General features: G+C 41.4%; 1 protein-coding gene across 4 annotated transcripts in view; it reads left to right on the top strand.

The window, feature by feature from the left end:
• LOC135489502 (5-hydroxytryptamine receptor 1A-like) overlaps positions 1–19,714 on the top strand; it is a 169,720-nt gene extending 150,006 nt beyond the window's left edge. For all 4 annotated transcript variants that reach the window (XM_064774881.1, XM_064774882.1, XM_064774883.1 and 1 more), the window contains one exon: positions 1,189–19,714. In XM_064774881.1, the coding sequence (XP_064630951.1) occupies positions 1,233–2,762 (1,530 nt within the window). In that variant the 5' untranslated portion in view covers positions 1,189–1,232 and the 3' untranslated portion in view covers positions 2,763–19,714. The remainder of the gene's footprint in view (positions 1–1,188) is intronic.

Genomic DNA, 19,714 nt, shown 5'->3' with positions numbered 1-19,714 from the left:
GTCGATGATCAGTAGACTCATTGGTTCCAAAATTTACGTTCAACTTCGACAAAGGTTGTACTAAGGCTCCTAGTTAACACCCAGTACAATCGTCGGATACAACGAGTTCATTCCAATAACTTGTATTTCCCAACAACAATTGTTTGCTTCTGACAAATTATTGCCACAACTTACCGGTTGGGTATATTCTGCGCGCATCTTAGTAATGCACCACATTTTATTGACACGACTCCGGGATGTCCATGGCAGGATGTCTGAAAAACTGGCTGTTTCACGATTGTGCGAAATAAAAATGAATTGATAACGCATGCTTAGATGATTCCCACGGATTCCAGAGATGACAGATGCGTAATCCAAATGGATTGCATTCATAGCTCGATGCTGTGATATTGAATATTACGACGCGTTGATTGAAAAGGATAAGATAAGACTGAATAAGACCATTGTCACAAGAATGACGGTGATTTTAGAAACGATTTTTAAATGAGGCTGCTGATGAAGCTAATTTATGTCACTTTTAAAGTTACCATTTCAAGGTTCTCGGACATAAAACATTGGCATATATAGCAATTGACTCCGTGTCACCGCTGTCCCCGTCCGGGCTTGTCTGGAGATGCGAAAGCTTTTGGCAAAGATTGTTGAGGGCTGAAATACGTTTTACAAAACTCATTGGGGATTGCCCTTGCAATTTTTGGTCTCCTCCTCTGTGTAAGTCCTTAGACCGCTTATGCACGTGAAGGTGAAACTAAGCTAGAAGATGCGAAATTATACCGATCGTTTAAAGTTAAAGTCTGATATCAACTACGATATAAATTTTCATTCATCCGACAATGGGATGCATGCGGCTGCCTTGTCATCGTGCAAAACAGGTTTATATTTTGCTTGCATATTCTTCGTCGATGATCATGACCTATTGGTTACGCCCGTAATCCGAAATTTCTTTCCATTGCAGAAACGGTTGCTCATTAAATGACCTAACTTTGTGTTTGGTTTCTCTAAAGTTTTTCCTTCAGGTAATTCCAATTACAGATACCAATAACTTTGGACTTTCGTAACCCGCCGCCAGCGAACTTTGAAAAACCCGACCCTGATCTTCCCCATTATTGAATTCAAAAGCAAGCCACGATTCTCTTTATTCACTATCTTTGATGCCTACACTAACTATGTTCTTCTGCTTTCTACTTCCAGGTTGTCTCGCCACTCGGACTGGGATGCACTGAGTCCATAGCGCGATGAATCTGACGACGACTTCGGGTGGAGGAGGGGGTTACCAGGTGCTGGGCAGTCCGCCGGCCACCTCTCCTCCCTTTCTCTCCTCAACGGGGGACGACCTCGGGAATCTCTCCTTCGACTTCGACTTCGACTCAAACTTCTCAAACTGGACTAACACGACGGACGAACCGACGGGTCTGCACTACACGGTCTGGCAACAAGCCATCATCGGTATCATATTATCAGTGATTATCGGAGGCACCATCATCGGTAACACGCTGGTAATCCTCGCTGTAGGCCTTGTGAAGAAATTACGTACGCCCTCCAATATTCTTATCGTGTCCCTAGCCGTCTCTGACTTATCTGTCGCCGTATTAGACATGCCCTTCGCTGCCATGTATGAACTCCGCCAAGTGTGGACATTGGGAGAGACAGTCTGTGACCTATGGACATCTCTGGACGTCATGCTGTGTACGGCGTCCATCCTCAACCTGTGCATGATCAGTATAGATCGGTATTTTGTCATCACCCGACCGTTTACCTACATGATCAAACGGACCCCAAAGTTAATGGCGCTGATGATTACAGTGGCCTGGGTGTCCTCTGCGCTGATAAGTATTCCGCCGCTAATTGGCTGGAAACAAGAATACATCGATGGAAGGTGTGGTGTCAGCAACGAACTCGGATACCAAATCTATGCAACGATTGGTGCCTTCTATGTCCCTTTAACTGTGATGATCGTGGTTTATGGCCGAATTTTTCTAATCTCGAAAAGACTATCGAAGAGTGGAGCCAGTTCTCACCCCGCTGGGCGGCCGGCGGATCGGCCAAGCGGAGGGTCCGGCGGACCAGGAAACTGGCACATCCCACCTATATCCGCACTAAAGCGTGATAGCAACGAAGAGAATCACAATTTTCCAAATGGGTCTGCGAAACGATGCTCGAAAGATTCCCAAGACGACAGCAAACGGGAAATGTTGCCGAAAAAGAATACCAAGTCCAAATTTCAATTAAAAAAGTTCGGACATCGCCAGAGCAGAAACAATAGTAAAGGAGGCGGTGAATCGAAGGCAACGAGGACACTTGGCGTCATCATGGGTGGGTTTACTTTGTGCTGGCTTCCATTTTTTATATGCGCTCTTTGTAAACCATTTAAAATCAACCCGCCACACTGGTTAGAAGCATTCTTCATGTGGCTCGGCTTTCTAAATTCCTTCCTCAACCCCATCATCTACGCGAAGTTTAACAGAGATTTCCGAAAACCGTTCAAGGAGATTCTGTTATTCCGATGCAGGGGTTTGAATAGAAAGGTCCGTTCAGACAGTTATGTGGACCAATACGGTGGTCCTCTGCCGCTCAGAGACAGTATCCGGCGGGAGAGCAACCAGGCTAATTCCAGGCGAGAAAGCTTCTTAAATCCACCCTCCCGGCGGGAGAGTACCCGTCCGTTACCGCCAGCAGAAAGCATAGTGCGTTGCAATGTCCAAGGTGAAACATCCGTACGATTAGGCAATGGTGCCCCGCTTGCGGACGGTGAAGCAACGTTATAGCATACCAGTGATGATATCAGAGACATTACTACCGTGTGATTGTGGACCAACCCTGCTTGGGTTTTAGCCGAGCTCATTCACGCGTCGGGAATTGTCAGTAACCCATGTCAAGAGAAACCCCAGTGAAAACAGTCCTAATCAGTTGCCGGCCATTGACTGAAAGAGTTGCCGAAACATGTCCACGTTCAATTGATCAGAATCAGAGTCCCCATCTTAGTGATGTTGCAAGATAAAAATCTCTGAGACGGAACGAGGCAGTGAGGGAAGCCTAAATTAAAAATAGATTTGATGTGGGAAACAGATTGTTGCACGGAAAGGATTATTTGCAGAAGTTAAGACCTGGTTACAACATGAATGGTATTGGATGGTCTTGAATATGAGAACAGTGGTATACCAAATAGTTTTATCAGTTGATGTAGGAATAGGCACAGAAAACAAGGTGTATGTGCCAAGTTGAGCTAACATTATGCTCTTGGCCCCTGATTGGTTGCCACTGAACCATCTGCTAAATCTGGATCTGGAGATAGATCTGGACCTGGCTTAGAGGAGCAACAGGTGGATTAGATGGATTACGGATTACGCCGATTAAGGATTAAGCCGATTGTTATGACAGCCAAATAGCAGAACAACCTAGTGCGTATGAAGGAATCGAATGTAGCCAAGTTCGTATTCGATGTAGATACACCTATAACCGCTATTTGGTTATCTAGATAAAACATTCTGAAGGATATATACGTAACTGGTAAATGAATTAATTAAAAGGTTAGAAATGTCACCGAATGTTTTGTATTGTGATATAGGATGCTGCTGGAATAAGGCCATGTTTGGGTTATTCGGGGATTATGGAAAGTTTACCTCATGCGAATAATCAGGATGTGAATCTCTGGAACAGGTACGAAATGTGCTGTTTTTGCATAATCGACTCGAATTGGATAAAAAGGTTGGATAAATACTCTGGCGTACCCTGTATATATAAAGGTTTAGACGAGTTACAGACCAATGGATTTTGTGTGACGGTACAGTTACATACAGTGATCTGCTCGTGAAAATAGACAGCGACCTGGAGGAGATCACTTTAACTGTTACGACAAAAGCAATGGCACCGTCATCAATTTGTGTACCGCTATATTTGTGAATTTGTAATATTTGGGTTTTGTATAGTGGCTGTTACACCAGGCGAAACCCCGGTTCTGGATTATCACACCAAAAGGGGGGTGGTGTTTTCGGTGCTAAGTACCTGCAGATGGTAAGTGTCATTAAAGATTGTGACTGTCATCTGTATCATCAATGGGTAAGTTTGGGTGTAGTTTAGACTTTCGGGGAGCATCTGATACTGTCCATCTTGATCCCAAGGCTTTGTCATCGCTCCTCCCCTGCCTGGCCTCTACCCCCTTCAAACAACTGGGGACGAGTGGTGCAAAGGTTTTAGCTGATAGTCGGCAAAATCGTTTGCATTGAGAGTAGAAGGTGGTCCTTAAAAGTTGAGACTATGTTCGTATCCTATCCCTGGTGATGGTGCCGGGTGAAGGTGACACTCACTCCATAAATCTATTGAACAAAGCGTAAATTCATAAAGTGAGCTAAATGTTTTATGTACAGGTATATGTTTGTAGTGATGTCTAATACACAAAAAATGTGACGGCGCTGGTATTCTTGCTATGCTAGCGCCCTCTGTACGTATAATTGTGTACCATTATACAGTCACGTTGACCAGAAACTGTTTTAACAATTACTGTATGTCATTCGCCATCGGTGGGTAAGGTTCCAGTCTATGTATATATTTGTTATATATATGATGCTATGTAGGAACGGCAATGTGTGTAAATAACTCAAACTTAAGTTTGAGATAATGTTATGTACTAATTTTATGTAAAGATGTACATATAGTTGTATAAATGTAGATAATGCGTGGTACTAGGATGAAGCTCAGGCACTTGGCGCGGTACTTTATCAACCAAGACAGTGATATTTTAATCAAATATGAGATAGTGAATGAATTTAGGTTTATGAAGAACGGGTACTTAGTATCCTTCTTTGGTTTAACCATGGCAATAAGAAAACAACAATCATGTTCACAATATAATGTTCCCTCTATTGGCGTGGGACCACACTTTACAGAGTGACTCATTGCTGGCTTCATATATACATGTGAGAACAGGCTGTTTGATGTCACAGGAAGAACGTCAAGTCTTAAGGACAATCTTGCTAGTGATTTTGAGTGTGGCATAAAAATGGTAGTACATATGGTGTCGTCAACACCACAGCGGTATTCAAATTCAATACTGGCCTCGATGAAGGGCTCCTGTGGTCGAATGCTATTTGAACCTGTTCTTCATGGCAACGTATGTACGTGTATTTATAATGGAACTGAATTGCACATGTGTTACTTTGAGGATAAATCAAACTTGACAACGAGACTTACATTGGATGTAGACTTGAATATTTGAACGTGACATTCTTTATGGACGGTTGTCACTTGGAATACATGCCATTTGGTCAAATTGGCATTCACTTTCTCAGCAAAATAGCCTGGCCTGGGGCGCTCTGTACACTGTGTTCAACAGTATGGTTTACGTGCAAAGCAAACACGTGTCATCTGATAGCATTGACGAGATTATTTCATGGGCTGAGTCACATAATAATAGAATAATAACGTACAGGGTTTATTGGAAGAGAAAAGACAATGAAAGCCAGTGAAACAAAGCTTGCTTTGAGGGATATTTTTTTAGAAGTTTGAAACTTGGTCATTGTATTGGTCGGGGTATTGGCTTAACCAGTTCTTTTTTCATTTCGCGGGGTTATTTAGAGCATATGCGGTATTCAGTTTTCAATTTTATAAAAAAACAAAATTGGGGAAATATTTTGCTATCAAGAACTGCCGGATTGATACTCCTTTCGTTAAATTTTCAACCGTTTCTTCGAATCAACCAAAAATTTAAAAGTAAAATTAACCATGGTTCTGATAAGTGGTTTCTTACCAAGAAGAGGTTGGTTTGGATAATCCGAACATCAATATTCACAAAATATACGTAGACGCAAACACATCAGTAGGGAGTTTCGACAGGTATAAATTTCACATCGTAACACGATTGCGTTTAGATTTTGCTATGGCCGCGTCACATATTACGATACGTGATTCGTAAAATTGATACGAATTTCGTTATACCCAAGCGATTGCGAACTCGCTACATGTACGTAAGTTAGAAAAATACGTATATACACTAGTGGGAGGCTTTTTCCGACCTTTTAACGGTTTCTCTAACTTTTTCCTGATTTATCCGACATTTCTCTGACATTTTCCTACTTTGTCCAAAAGGTCGGATTTCCATAAAGCTTGTGAAAAAAACTAGGTCTTCCCAAATTAATGGCTAAAAATTGAATGTTTTGCAATTGAATGTTATGTATTTTATTTCATCAAATCATGCAGGAAATTACATTATTTCTGAACTGGAAGTGAAATTATTTATAGAATCTATTTTGCGAATGGATTTGAGCATGGTGAACAATTCAAGATTTTTTTAAATTCAAACAATTGTTTTTGGTATTCAGCAAACATGTAGGTATTGGTCTGTATCATGCAGATAGATACTGTAAATATTTCGCAAATTACTCAGTTCAGTACGTCAAAAATATCTTTAATGCATATGAGGCTTTGTTTTTCTTTATGCTATCAAAATAAGCCTATTTTCATAAATCTCCCCTGCTCAAACATGGAGTGGTGCAACCCAGATGCACTCATGTGTGACATGCAGTGGGTCCAAGGAGAGGAGCTAATTAGTAGCCACACTTAGGGTAACTTTGGGTGTTTGCATCACACCTCATTAACCCCATTCACTGAATTGAGGCCTTTGATCTTTAATGGCCTACTTTGGGAAGAGCTACATTTTCACATGTTTCATGGAAATCCGACCTAATGGACAAAGTCGGAGAAAATTCGGACAATGTCGGAGAAATGTCGGATAAATCAAAAAAAGTTAGAGATACCGTTAATAAGTTGGAAATAGCCTTCCACTAGTGATAGTAAGTTGTCAGTAAGAAACCTGGCGAAACTCGCTACGTAAGTTATCATACATTGCAGTAATTGATACGTTTGTCTTTACGTTTGAATACAAATTCTGAATTCTGAACCTATCTAAAAGTGTGACCCGTTGTACAATGTATTTCCACGCGAGATGAAAAGGAACTGGTGCGTTTATTTTTAGCTCTTTAAATTTCATGAGCCCACCCTGCTTCTTTGTCAAGAAACATTTCTTCTTTGTCCATGAAGTTTTTATCCGCCTCGTGATGAGTTCTTCGTCATTAGCTTCCCTTTCTCGATCAGGATATTCACGAAAAGTACATAACGTGTCAAGCGCATTAAAACCATTCCTTTCACAATGACCTCTATTTATGCAAATGAAATCAAATCATCAAAAGTATTCAAATCTGAAAAGCATGAATTTTGGATCTGTTGAATAAGGATTGCTAAGTAATTGCACATAGCCGAAGGCAAGGACCAACTTCCTGGACATGAAATTAGTGGGGTTTAGAGAGTCTAATGTGTACGTTTACATGTACGTGTGTGGAAATGGGAATTCCCTTAGTGATGGCTGCATGACGAAATGCGGTTATCACCAGAGGTCAGTCTTGAAGCTCGTGTTTCGATTGCGAGTCCTTTACACATTGGATTAGTGATGCTACATGTACGCGTACGTGAACGTATAGAGTGGCTTTCACAACCTCTCTTTATTGCCTGGTTTGAGAAACATCGTTTGGAAATAATGTTACTGTTTAGGTGAAACACCAATACCTTTGGTTTGTGCTGTGTATATTTTGGTAGAGTTAGCTAAATCTCCGCGGGATGGAAGAGCTTTCGCCGTCTTTAGAAAGGTTCCATCGTCAGCTGCAATGACCCGTCCTACGGAGAATGTGACAAGTCTAGGTATGTGTGTTTTCCGTGCAAAGTGACTTCCATGTAGATACAAGCGTGCTGTTTTACGCTATCATTTGTTTAGTATCCTTATACCCCACTTGTACAGTTTCATAGCGTCATTTTAAAGAAGAAATGTTTATTTTCTAAAATGTCTGTTATGAAAATGTGTTATTGAGCAGGTTGCAGTTTTATCTAAGCCTGATGAAGCGACTACTAATAACTATTATTGGCATGGCTGCTTCAAACCCGGTATACTGAAAGTGTATCCTCAGAAAATGCATAATATCACAGTTCCCTATTGGTAATATCGATTAGGATTTGTTATTTTAAACTTGTTATTGATTTTTCGCAGTTTGACTGTTATGCGCGCATCATGTTTTTATCGGATCAAAGCCGAGTCTGCTAGTTTAGCCTCGTGGCGTTGACTCATCGCATCATGGCCTGTTATTCTATCGGGATGGATAACAACATACAAATGCAACGTTATGAAAAAAATCAAATGCGATTTGCCCACGCTCACCCTTAATCTATGAACGCCAACGATGCGGTGTCATTTTTCATTTGTGCAGGATGGTCAGCTTATTTCGTTAACCCTGTAATGACCTAATCCTTTCGTTTAAAAATTTAAAACTTGGAATCCAATTTGAAAATTTCTAATTGTGTAAATAAGCAATGAATATAAGTTTTATATACAGTTTCACCACCTTAAATATTCTAAAACTGTGAAGAAATTTTATCGTTTCATGGATCCAAGGAGAAACAAGCCATGTTGCTGACACGTAACAAATCATATAGTAGCACCCATGAAATCCCCAAGCTCGGAACGAAATTTCACCCCGGTCTGACGTGTCAGTCTCACAGACACTCCCTAGCCTGGCTGTACTAATGGCCGCTCCAGCGACTAAACTCTGCTTAGCCCTAACTAATCTTCCATAATGAGTATCGATATAGTGACAGCATTTCGCAGAGATATTCGATCCGCCGCTCTTAGCATTGATTATATTATAATTGCGCTGATATTGATTGAAAGCTGGCGCGAAAACATAACACATCAATGGATAATGAGGAAGATAGGACCCCAGCTTCCATCAGTGTCGTTGGTTTCATTTCTTTGGCAGGTCCATGAACAATTCTTGATGAAAGTAATTGTTTTGCAATATTCGTTGGTCTGTCACGTGCGGGGCTCGCGGTTCAAGTTGCGGGATCTGGATCTTACAAAACCAAGGCGATCCCCTGCTGTTCTTAGGCAGTAAGTTGCCGAGAAGTAAAAGCTCTGTGTGCCGCGCCTGATCATTTAATTGCTGGCTGACATTTAGATGAAATTCCACATATAGTTTACATTACCAGTACGGTATGTTAAGTTAATTGCTACCACGTGTACATGTATCTTGTTCTGTGCACAGAACTTGTTGTGTTTTGGGTACGTTCTGGTCGTCGAACTCCAAGAGCGTAACCGATTTTCTGTGGAAGCAGCGGAGACATGACTGCCACCCAGCGGTCCCCTTCTCTATTGAATGACCACCCAACAGCTGAAGGTCATAAACGGTGTGTTCTCCACCATAGCTTTCTTTTACCCGTGGGTTACGGATTATTCGTCACGGCTCGGATTATTAGAGAAATGTGATTAATCCAAGGTCACGTCTCATGGCTGAATGTGACCTTCCTCTGTCAGTCGCTTGGGACGCTGTAAATGAATAATCTTCTTACCTACTCAACTCTTGTGTTGCGTAGAGTGTTCTGTCTAGCAGCAGCTGTAGCTGTTGAGAATTCATCCATGTAAACAGACAGATAGGATCAAGCCCATCAGGCTGGCGCGAGACTTGGTGACATTCACAAATCATGTAACACAAAGGTCTGATCGAGTTGCCTGTTCTCTCTTCAAAAACCTGGAATTTGGTCCTTGGATTCCTCTACAGCTATGTTGGACAAATATTGCTGCCTTGCAAATTTTCCACCCTAAAGAACACAGGGAAGCATGACCTTCAGGATCGAGCCATCAAGTGGCATCCTGTCTTGTGCTGTAGCAAGAGGCAGAGGATGAGAAGTCTGTTATCTCTTTATCTTCCCAAATCTTTTATTTTGTTCTGTTAGTCATTTACGTGGTTCGGCTATAGCAAGCAACTGTTCTTGCCTGTAAATTTCAACACCTATCAAAAAACATTTGACCAGATATCCTTTTTGGGTCCCTAATCTTCCAGATTGCAATACCTCGAAGAGTGTACAAGTCAGGAACCGTGATCTTCAGACTCCAGCCATCAAGTGACATTGAAATTGTACTGTAAGAAGAGGGTTGACTAGAAAGTTACATATCTCTCTGGTATTGCTCCTCTGACCAAACTTTATATTTGTTCCTGATGCGGCAAGCAAGCTGTTGCGGTTTTGAAAGCCAGGAAGAGCTTAAGGACCTCATCATGACATTGCCAGTTATCCCTCCTGATATCTTGTCGATAATGCACTCAAAGCCTCGCGTTATTTGGATGAAACCTTGCCAATAATTTCCACGAGGCCTTGAGCCGGATAAATTTGATGTGGACATGTCCATAACAGCCGGCATGACAATTATGTCACTCGCGCTGAAGCAGTCTTTTCCGAGTGCCAACATTGGAAAGCATGTCATTTGAATGGCGCGGTGTCTTGAATTGTGTGTCGCGTAACGTCTGCTGGGGACGTTTGGCGTGTTTGAGTAGATGCTAGCACGTCTCTTGTCACTAATGGCGCAAACATTAGTCATACACTTAAGACGTGTGCGGCTGACAAACAAAGGCTACCGTGTCTCAATATGGTGTAGGGTTTGACTTAACAGTGGCAAAGCTTTCGATTTCTAGCTTAAATTCTCAAATTTCTAGTTTCGATCCGATAATTTGGTCATGCATACAAAGGGCTGTGCACACACGATCGACTCTCAAGATGAGCATTGGCGTGCAGCGCGTCTACTGCAGCGTCCTTGACCTTGTGGAGTTGGTTTCGTTTCTGCTTGTAAAGGTCCCAGCTTTCTTTGCCAAGAACGAATTTGACTTCTAAAATCCTTTTAGTCATAACTTGAACGCTCTTTTGTATCAAACTTTGATTCATCTTTCTTGATTTCAAATGTAGATGATTTTGATGCTATTTTTTGGCTAACTCTCGAAAAACACATACCGCCATCTCAAAAATATTACATTCTCAGTCTTACTCAGCGTCATTTCTCTTGTGAATTATCAAATGCCGTTTCATTTTTATTGCCATTTTTATTACTTTGGATGTCATACTGAGCATGCTGAATACACAAACAAAAAATAACGTTTTCATAGGTAAACGCAATGTAAAGAATCCGCCATGCCGTGTGGTATTCACAGTTTGCATGTATCATTGGCCGTGTACTATGCATTCAAAGGATTATGATCTGGCAGATGCCAATTGCCGATTTTCATGGAAGTTATTCAGGTCATCCTATGGCAAGAAACACATGCCGGGCGCCCGCATACTTCACCGATTTCTTTCAACTCAAGATTGTTGCGCGTTAGAATAATCAATACATGTGCGCGCCTGTATATTTCACCGCGTGCATTTATTGATACATGAAATCTACATTGTAGTGTATCGTTTGGTATACGAATGCACCAGCACAGCACGCTGCAAATTCAGCGTTTTATGATCGATTTATTGTCAATTCATGCAGTGTCTAATGTAGCAAACCAAGACGCGTGTTATGTGAATTGATTGACAGTCTTTAATTGATGGCATTGCTCTGAAATTAACCCATTCTTCCTGACTGCAGACTCACTTTTGTATTTGCAGTGATGCGCGCAAATTAGGCTGTTTAGCATCTGGTGGTGTTCCCTTCGACAGCGTTTGGGGTTTTGAATCGACGCCACTTGGAGGCTCTATCATGAATGTACAATACTGAAATACATGTATGTTCTTAAGCTGCCCCAGCGAAATCCAGCTAAGCTTCTCCTTGGAGTGACCAGCGTATGTAATAATTAACTGAAATATGAGCCACGTGCTGCCACCTTGTCTATGAACAATTTGACTTAACACACACAGAAAGAAAACATGTGCTGCACCTGGAATTTAGTAGAGCGGATGTTTGACTTGGCTCTTTTAGCCCTAGGTACAGGTGATCCAATACTACATATTTTGAGTGGTTCCCAGTTCCCACATCTTGACCACCAAGGTTTTGCATCTCATTGAGATATTAAAATTGCCTTCAATTAAAGGCAGTTTAAGACCATGAGGTTCAGGATGAGTTCCCATCCGGCCGAAGTGTAAGAATTTGTGGTACTTCGTTCTTTTAGCTGCAAATACAGGCAACATTCTTCAAACACGACAGAAGTGTGGCTAGAGATGTAATCTCGCGTTTATCTCTTGGCCGAATCGAAGCTCATTTGAGCAGCAGCCGGCGTGTTTCCCTCGCGATACCTCGCGTTCATTCTCCCAGAGAGTCTAATCTCTGGCTGGTAGTGGCTGATAAAACATAGCAGCAATATGCCGCTACTCCATTTGCTTTCTTCGTGTTCTTAAGAAAGATTGCCTTCGGGGGTCTCGGCAAGAAAGGTGATAACACGGCCGGCATAGATCGATAAACATAGAAGACGTTTTCCCACAGGATTGAAGAGGTATCCATAAAGTCCGGCCAAGTAGTTTAGGGTGGCAGTCCATCAAAACTAGTGGCGAACTACAAAACGTAATCATCCTAATTTGTCCAATGCCGATTTCATTGGCCTATTCCAGTGGTATAATCACCAGCTAGTTGCTGGAGGATTTCAAAGGTTAGGAGAGGGAATGTCAATGAGGCCATCGACCAGTTTGAGTCCATTTTGGCCCCAAAGGTGTCTACATCACTGCGCCCTCGTCATGCAGTCGGCGCAGACGCATGGTCACGGTGGGCTAGATTGAATATCGCTGACACCTAGTTGGGCATAGTGCATGACTCAACATGCTCCCTGTGTGTTAATTCCTTGATCAATTTATTTCTGTGTGCTTTGTTTCTGGGCGGAGTTCCATGACACCAACGGTTTTATCTTCCCCAACAGCGTTGACCATGACGGTCTTGGCAGATCTCGCTGCTCCGCAACAGCTTCTCTTTAAAATCTCTGTCTCCCTCATTGCGAAGATACCGCCTCATTCACCGCTTTTATCTAATGCAGACGCGCCACTCCTTACCATCCTTGGTTTACGTGCCAAAGCGTAGATTGTTCATTGTCTGCCTAAGCCAGACAAGCTGGGTAAGCAACACCGCGATACGTTCTTGGCTGCTGTCGCCCAGAGTGTCGCTGTCATCTCCCCATTTGGAAGGATATCAGCGCGTTCAGTAGTGGACAGTGTCAGCCACGTTTGATTTGCATGTATTTGGCTTCAGAGCTGATGTTGGGCTATATTACCAAACCTTTTGGTGAGCCGAGAACTCCCGCCATCTACCGAGAACTACCGAGAACTACCGCCATAAGCGCTTTTCTTTCATTCGAACAGTAGCCAGGTTTCGCAACCCTCACGAGCAGCAATTTACGAAGTACGAACGAAGTATGAATTTCTGCGCGAATCGTAAATGGGCTTTCATACTTAATAGTATAGCATGGGGATCGGGAAGTTCGTCAAAAATCGTCGTCGTTAACACTATAATTGGAGGGTGAGCGTGCGAGGGTCGTGATGCAGGGAATAACTAAATTACACTTCACACAATCATAAAAACAGTGGCAATCCTGTCACAATTTAATGAAGGAAGTCATTCAGTTTGAAAAAGGTGTATTGCGTTTATTTTGAGACACCAAGATAGGCCAGTTGATATGAAGATTTGAGAGAGAAACAAAAATCTCACAGATCAGTTAGTGAATTAACAATATATTAAAGGGCTACGCCGTTCGTTCAAAGATTAACTAGTGTTGGACTAACTACATCCCTATTCCTGTGTTTAACGCCATGCGACGCCATTAGTCATTTATACCTGCATGCTCGCGCGTTATCTGTATACCAATGAGGCGTAGTTAAATAACCCAATTCGCTGCACGTTAATTTAGACTATGTGTGCTCTACTGGGTTGATCATATGAGAATACTACAAGGTGGGTGTATTGTTTTAATCATCGCAAATCTGCCAGAAACGGCGAGTTTTCTCTGGTGCCGGCACGGAAGTGGCGCGTGTCACTTTCATAGAAACGACCACCAAAGTAAACAAAAGGCGTAGACTTTAAGTTTGTCAATATGAGTATACGATAAGGCCAGTGTAACTGTATCTTCATTGACGCAGATCATACTGCGAGGAAACTAGCAGACAAGGTTTCGGTTATAACATGATGATCGCCCCAGGCATCTCTGGTGAATTCATTTAAGCTCGGATCAAAATACAGGCTACAGGGCGTTTCATAAAAGCGGGTCAATTTCAAATCATGTAAATATGCCAAAAGTGATGTCGCTCGAATGTCCCGAATGAATAAATGTTGTGAGTCGTGTTTCAATTGCGTTGTCGGTGTAGAAGGAATTTATGTCCCCTAGAGAGTGTGTCCATGTAAAACAGAATCTATTGTGTAGGTTTACTCCTTAGGTCATCAGTTACTGGCGACATGTATCTTAATCCGACGTTGACGAATAGGTCAAGACACAATTCAAGGGGACATTCTTTCCAGTTACACCGGCATTACCAACACATTATGGGATGGTTAGTCAAGGACGCATCTGGTCCAGATGGTATCATTAAAACTTCTACGATACGAATAATCGAATTTTGGTTGCGTTTACGTCATTTTAGTTTGCTTTGAGCCATGTGAAGCCATGCCAAAATTTTCATTAAAGGCGTTGTGATAAATCCGCACTCATCTGGTGCAATCACCAAATTCGTATACCGTCATGACCGTCAAACATCCTAAGTCAAGTTGAGAATGTTATCTCGTTAATGGTATGGACACATTTTGAAGAAAGAGTTAGGCATATTTAATACCTTACTTTTTCTTCAAAACTTAAAGATTCCTTAAATAATGGAAAACCGTGAAGACTTTCATCATTTCTAGAAAGCTAGTTACAACCGCTTTTTTAGGATGAGACGACTATTCTGGTAAATTCTGATGAGCAAATTCATTGCTTTCGGGTTTATTGAACGAATACGGAGAATCTGTACAGTAGTTCTAAAATTTGCTTCATGAAAACATCGTATTGTAAAGAACAGTCAAATTGCTCCAAAGCATTGGTTCTTAAAACGTCGTTTATACCTGATAACCCTGCCGATTTCATTATCTACTCTATTGTTAAAGTGCACAAGTGTTTGTTTTCAGTTCTTTGAGTACCTTAGGTTCATTTCAACGCTGATAGTTCTTAATGAGGTGCAGATAAGTTATATTGGGGGATTAGCCTAACGGTAGTAATTTAAGACCATTACTGCCGTTGTTGCAGGTGTATGATGCATTTTACGAGGGATGTTTTCTGATTTACCAACTTATCAAACTTACTATGAAACGAACAAGTGTACGAGGGCGGATAAATAAGTTTGACAGCTTTGCTGCTGAGGCAAAACCGGAAGTTGCATCATGCTGATGTCTCTGCGCATTCGTTGATATAAATCTTTGGGAGCTTTCACTCAAATTTCGGCGTTTTATCGTTATCCTTTAACCCTTGAGTGGCAACTAAATTATGGCCAATAACTGACTGTGAATTTTTGTCAACATTTGGATTTTTTCAACAACATACTTGTTAATACATATTTTTCCAGAGTGCGGATCATTATAAAAACAGCAGATTCAGAGGTTGTACTGACCTCCGTTAAACAGACTGCAGTTCCTGTAATTGTAGGAGCATGAGGATAATTTTACATAGATCAGCTCATGAACGTTGCATCTTTGGAGTAAAGGTGTTGTCAAAAGTCTCTGATAATCCCTTTGAAAGGAATACCTTGTTGCTAAAACTCATCGATCCGCCCTCGTAAGACCACCTGGGCCTGCCTTTACCACCCTTGAAAGAACCGTTTTCTAAGTATGTTAGTTATAAGATTTTCCTTCGGGAAGTGTGTGGCCAACTGCCTTAATTTACCATTGTTATATTAGTGCATGTCACTACAAGTTTGGTAAGACACTTTCTCTTTTTAATATGGTCAGTGTAATAGCTATGAACCAGAAATGATACCAGACATTCAAACGTCGGACAAATATCAAATGTCTAGAGAGTTCAAAATCCATCAAAAACACGGAACCTGCATTCAAGCTTTTCATCAGTAACATTTCCGATATTTTCGTCTTTTCTGACTCGGTAGAAATTCAGTTTGTTATGATGGCATTGGCATTCATAATTTCGATGCTGAAACGTGAGCGACTTTGAATTTCCAGCGTTGCTTTGTTTCTTATCATGTACCAAATAACACTGCAATTTCAACCTGGTGTAGAAGTTTAAAATGTCCTAGGATAAAATGTCCGGGAACAAAGGATTCTATTATGCGCTTCAATCTCTGAGCTATTGACGGTCAGGGTCTCTATAGAACCATATTGCAGAATACAATAGGGCCGGACACTTTTTCCAGGGAGGACACTTTTTACTTTTACACCGGCTCTGACAGATTTATCCCCCTTGAAACTCTAACGTGTTTCCTTAGTAAGTCTTCTCACAAGGGGTTGGAATTACAATTGATACACGTGGCGATTCCCAGATGGATAAGCCAGACCCTCAACATCATTATTACACGCATACGAAGCCTGTGAATCAACTGTCGCCTCCTGTTACTAATGGAACACACATGTCAAATTGCGGAGATTAGGTCAAAACAGCCTCATTCACTCAGCCGTCGATTTGTACGCACACTCTAGAGTAGATTCAGCTTTATATCCACGGCTGGGCGAAAGGCAAACGAGCTAGGGACGCCATTTGCATTAAAAAGGGTAGTTGTCTTTCTTCTTACTCCAACAAAGTTATGGTCGTACTTACATCTATTTATCAAGACTCGTTTATATAATTAAAGTTGTAGTAGCATTTTTTACTAGTGAAGAGAATAGATAGGTCTGGGCGTAGGTCGGTGAGTAACTTATTCAACAATTTGTTCATTTTAGTTTATAGTTTTGTAGAGTTTTCACCCATTTCGAGTAGGATTTGTTGGAGTAATCTTTCATCCACTTATTGCTGACAAACATTATACGGCTATGCGATTATGAATAGAAACAACAAATATGATTTCAGTTTGTAATTTGTGTTTTTTATTGTTTAGATCTTTACTTGATATGATAGCCCAGACTGTGGAATTAAATACAGTGTTTTAGCACAGAATACCCAGAACAACGTTTGATAAGACAACCCCGGGAACCTTTTGTTATCGGACAGCCTCCCCACCATTTGAGAAACCGTGTCAGAAGCACTTATTATACATGGTCACCAGTCTTACACCTCTCAGTGTGTCTATATTTCCTGGGTTTGTTACTGAAAGCCTGTTAAGCTCGTAATATTGGCAAGGTGGGACTCTTCACTGTTCGCGGCATGTTTCGATAGGGAACAGCAATTCTGAGAGATGCAACTCGCCGGTGTCATAAATGTTGCCGGTTTTCGATGTCAGGTATGTTTTTGGAACACTGATGATTGGAAACATTTGGTTGTAGGAAACGCTATGCTCTGAACTGCGAAGAAATGACGTATACAATGTATATAGTAGTTCAACTTAAAATGTTGGCCTGGAAGCACGCATTGTTAATAGTGTTTTTAATGGTTTTTGTAAATGGTGGTTTCATCATCGATCATTTGGCATTGTTTTACTTTGCATATTGGGGTATTTCGAATGTTTGGCCCATTCCCGTTGGATATTACGGTCAAGTCATTATTGTAAGGCAGAAAGGGTTAAATTTTTCTAATGAAAACGCCACCGAGTAAACTCTCTTTTCCATGGACAAAAAAACATATCAAAATTTTTGATTTTTATAAAACTGCGTCGCGTATTTCCCTACGGTGGTGTCTAGCAACGCTTGCTTCATATGTCTCTGTATTATTGCTTTCTAAATACTAGCATGCTGTTCACTATTTATTTTGCACTAAACCTTTTGAAAAACTGAACCGCAGTACTACTCACGAGCGCCAGCCAAAGTTGCTCCACAATCTCCACAGATCGCGGAGAGAAAAAAAACATAACTGACCAACGAGGAGCGTTTAATGCTGCTTCACCGTTGATAGTGTTTGCCAAGGATCTAATGAAAATGGCGAATTTTAGAAGATTTCGTGTCGAAAATTTGTGAAATTGTGAAATTGTGAAATCCAGTCATCGGTAAACGGTTCATTTACGGCAGCTTTAATTTCAGCGCCGCATAATAAAGAAACTGACGCGCTAAATTCACTTTAACACATCTTCAGCCTCAGCGTCTTAATGTTCTATTAGATGAAATAACAGGCTTCGGGGTTGAGTACGTTGCCATGGCAGCCGATATGTGATGCCATGTCGAGGCCTTCGTAAATGTACGCGGGAAACAGGCCAAAAGTGTTACATCTACCAGACTGTCTGATATTTCGAATCTTTTGTCGAGAGTTTTGCCTGGACTTGCACACAAGGCTATCACTAGCACCAACCACTTTGCGATGTATTGTACAATGATGTATATATTCGTCCATACTGAAACAGGGTTACCATGCAAAAGAGAGTTACTGTGCGGAACATCAATTTGGGAGCTTGGAGAGTTTCAAGTTTTGTTTCGGAAAGGCGACGATGAATTAAAGGCGCTCCGGCGGCAAGTTTTGCTCAAGCCTCATACTTAAATAATGTCAAGACTATTATTTTGACTGGCAGCAGTAACTGATCAAAGCTCACCTACGTATTTGGAAGATGCATAATAACATATGTTTGCCGCTTTGATTTTGCAACACCCTGTTGTAAAAACCGAAAGCCTGCTGTCGCCGGAAACAGGAACTTTGGGACTTTCCACGCTCTCCCCAGCCTTGGTGTTTGTCGTGCTTAACATAACCAGAACCAAGAAATACGTGCATATTTACATCGAATGCACATTTTCTTTGTTTCAATATTAAACGGCCAAACACACGTTTTGAGTGGTCAATAAAACTTACGAATGTCACGTCGACATTGATAACTTAGCTGGAGATTCTGCCAAATGTTTTTTTACTGCGTTTCAATCGAACAATATTGCCGAATACAATCACCACTGTATCATTTGCGTCCTGTATCATTATTGTCAACGTGCCAAACATTGAGCAGACGATAGCAAGCCCGTAGCTGGCTTCTCTTTGGTCCTCCGTTTGTCTAAAAATGAGCCAAAATCCGCATGAAAAACACGTTTTTGGACCCTTGGGGAGGGGAGCATTCCTACCCCATCCAGCTGGGCCCCGGATAGGTGTCGCTCAAGTGAATCTTACAACTTCTTGAGAATTTCGGGCAACTTTTCACAATGAGATATCTATTTTCTTGGGGATTGTATACTGTTGTTTCTTGGTACATGTACTTGCCCCTTTGGTGGTCGGTGGTAATAGTGTCAGTTAACCAAACGTTCTGAAACTACAAGTACATAACACCCATCTGTTCTCGAAGTTTTTTCCTTGCTGCAAGATCAGAACTCTCGTGAGATTCTCTCGTGAGTATTCAGCCTCCGGGATAACAGTTTTATGGTAGCCTAAAGGTATAACCATAACATTTTGTCATCATGCCTGTATCTATCAAAAGCGAGGGTCACGAACTTCTAACAACGGGTTATTTGTAACAAGCTACCTGATTGGTCAAGTCAAAACCAATAAACCAACGCACACCAATCAAGCTTCTTACGAAAGCGTTATCTTTTATGCCTGATGATAAGTCTACAAAATGAGCAAAAATAAAATTTTGCGCTTAGATATGCCGACATTTTTGGTAAAGAGGCTGCAATTTTCTACTGGTGTGGAAGAATCTCAGGAAAGCCCCGGGCCTGTCAAAATCGACGTAACCTTTTCATTCAAAAAGTCGTCTGCCCTTCTGTAGGTTTCATTTTTATTCGTAATCGTGGAAATTACTGTGATCTCTTCCTGCGCCTTTAGCAGCAGCGGTATAACGTGCAGACCATGCCACTAATGTATAGCCTCTCATGCATAAATCGATTAAAACAAATAATTTTATACATGAAATGTTAAAA

The sequence above is a fragment of the Lineus longissimus genome, chromosome 6 (genome assembly GCF_910592395.1).
Source record: "Lineus longissimus chromosome 6, tnLinLong1.2, whole genome shotgun sequence".
NCBI classification, from domain to species: domain Eukaryota; kingdom Metazoa; phylum Nemertea; class Pilidiophora; order Heteronemertea; family Lineidae; genus Lineus; species Lineus longissimus.
The sequence above is the reverse complement of the archived record's forward strand: the minus strand, read 5'-3'. Positions and strand labels throughout refer to the sequence as shown.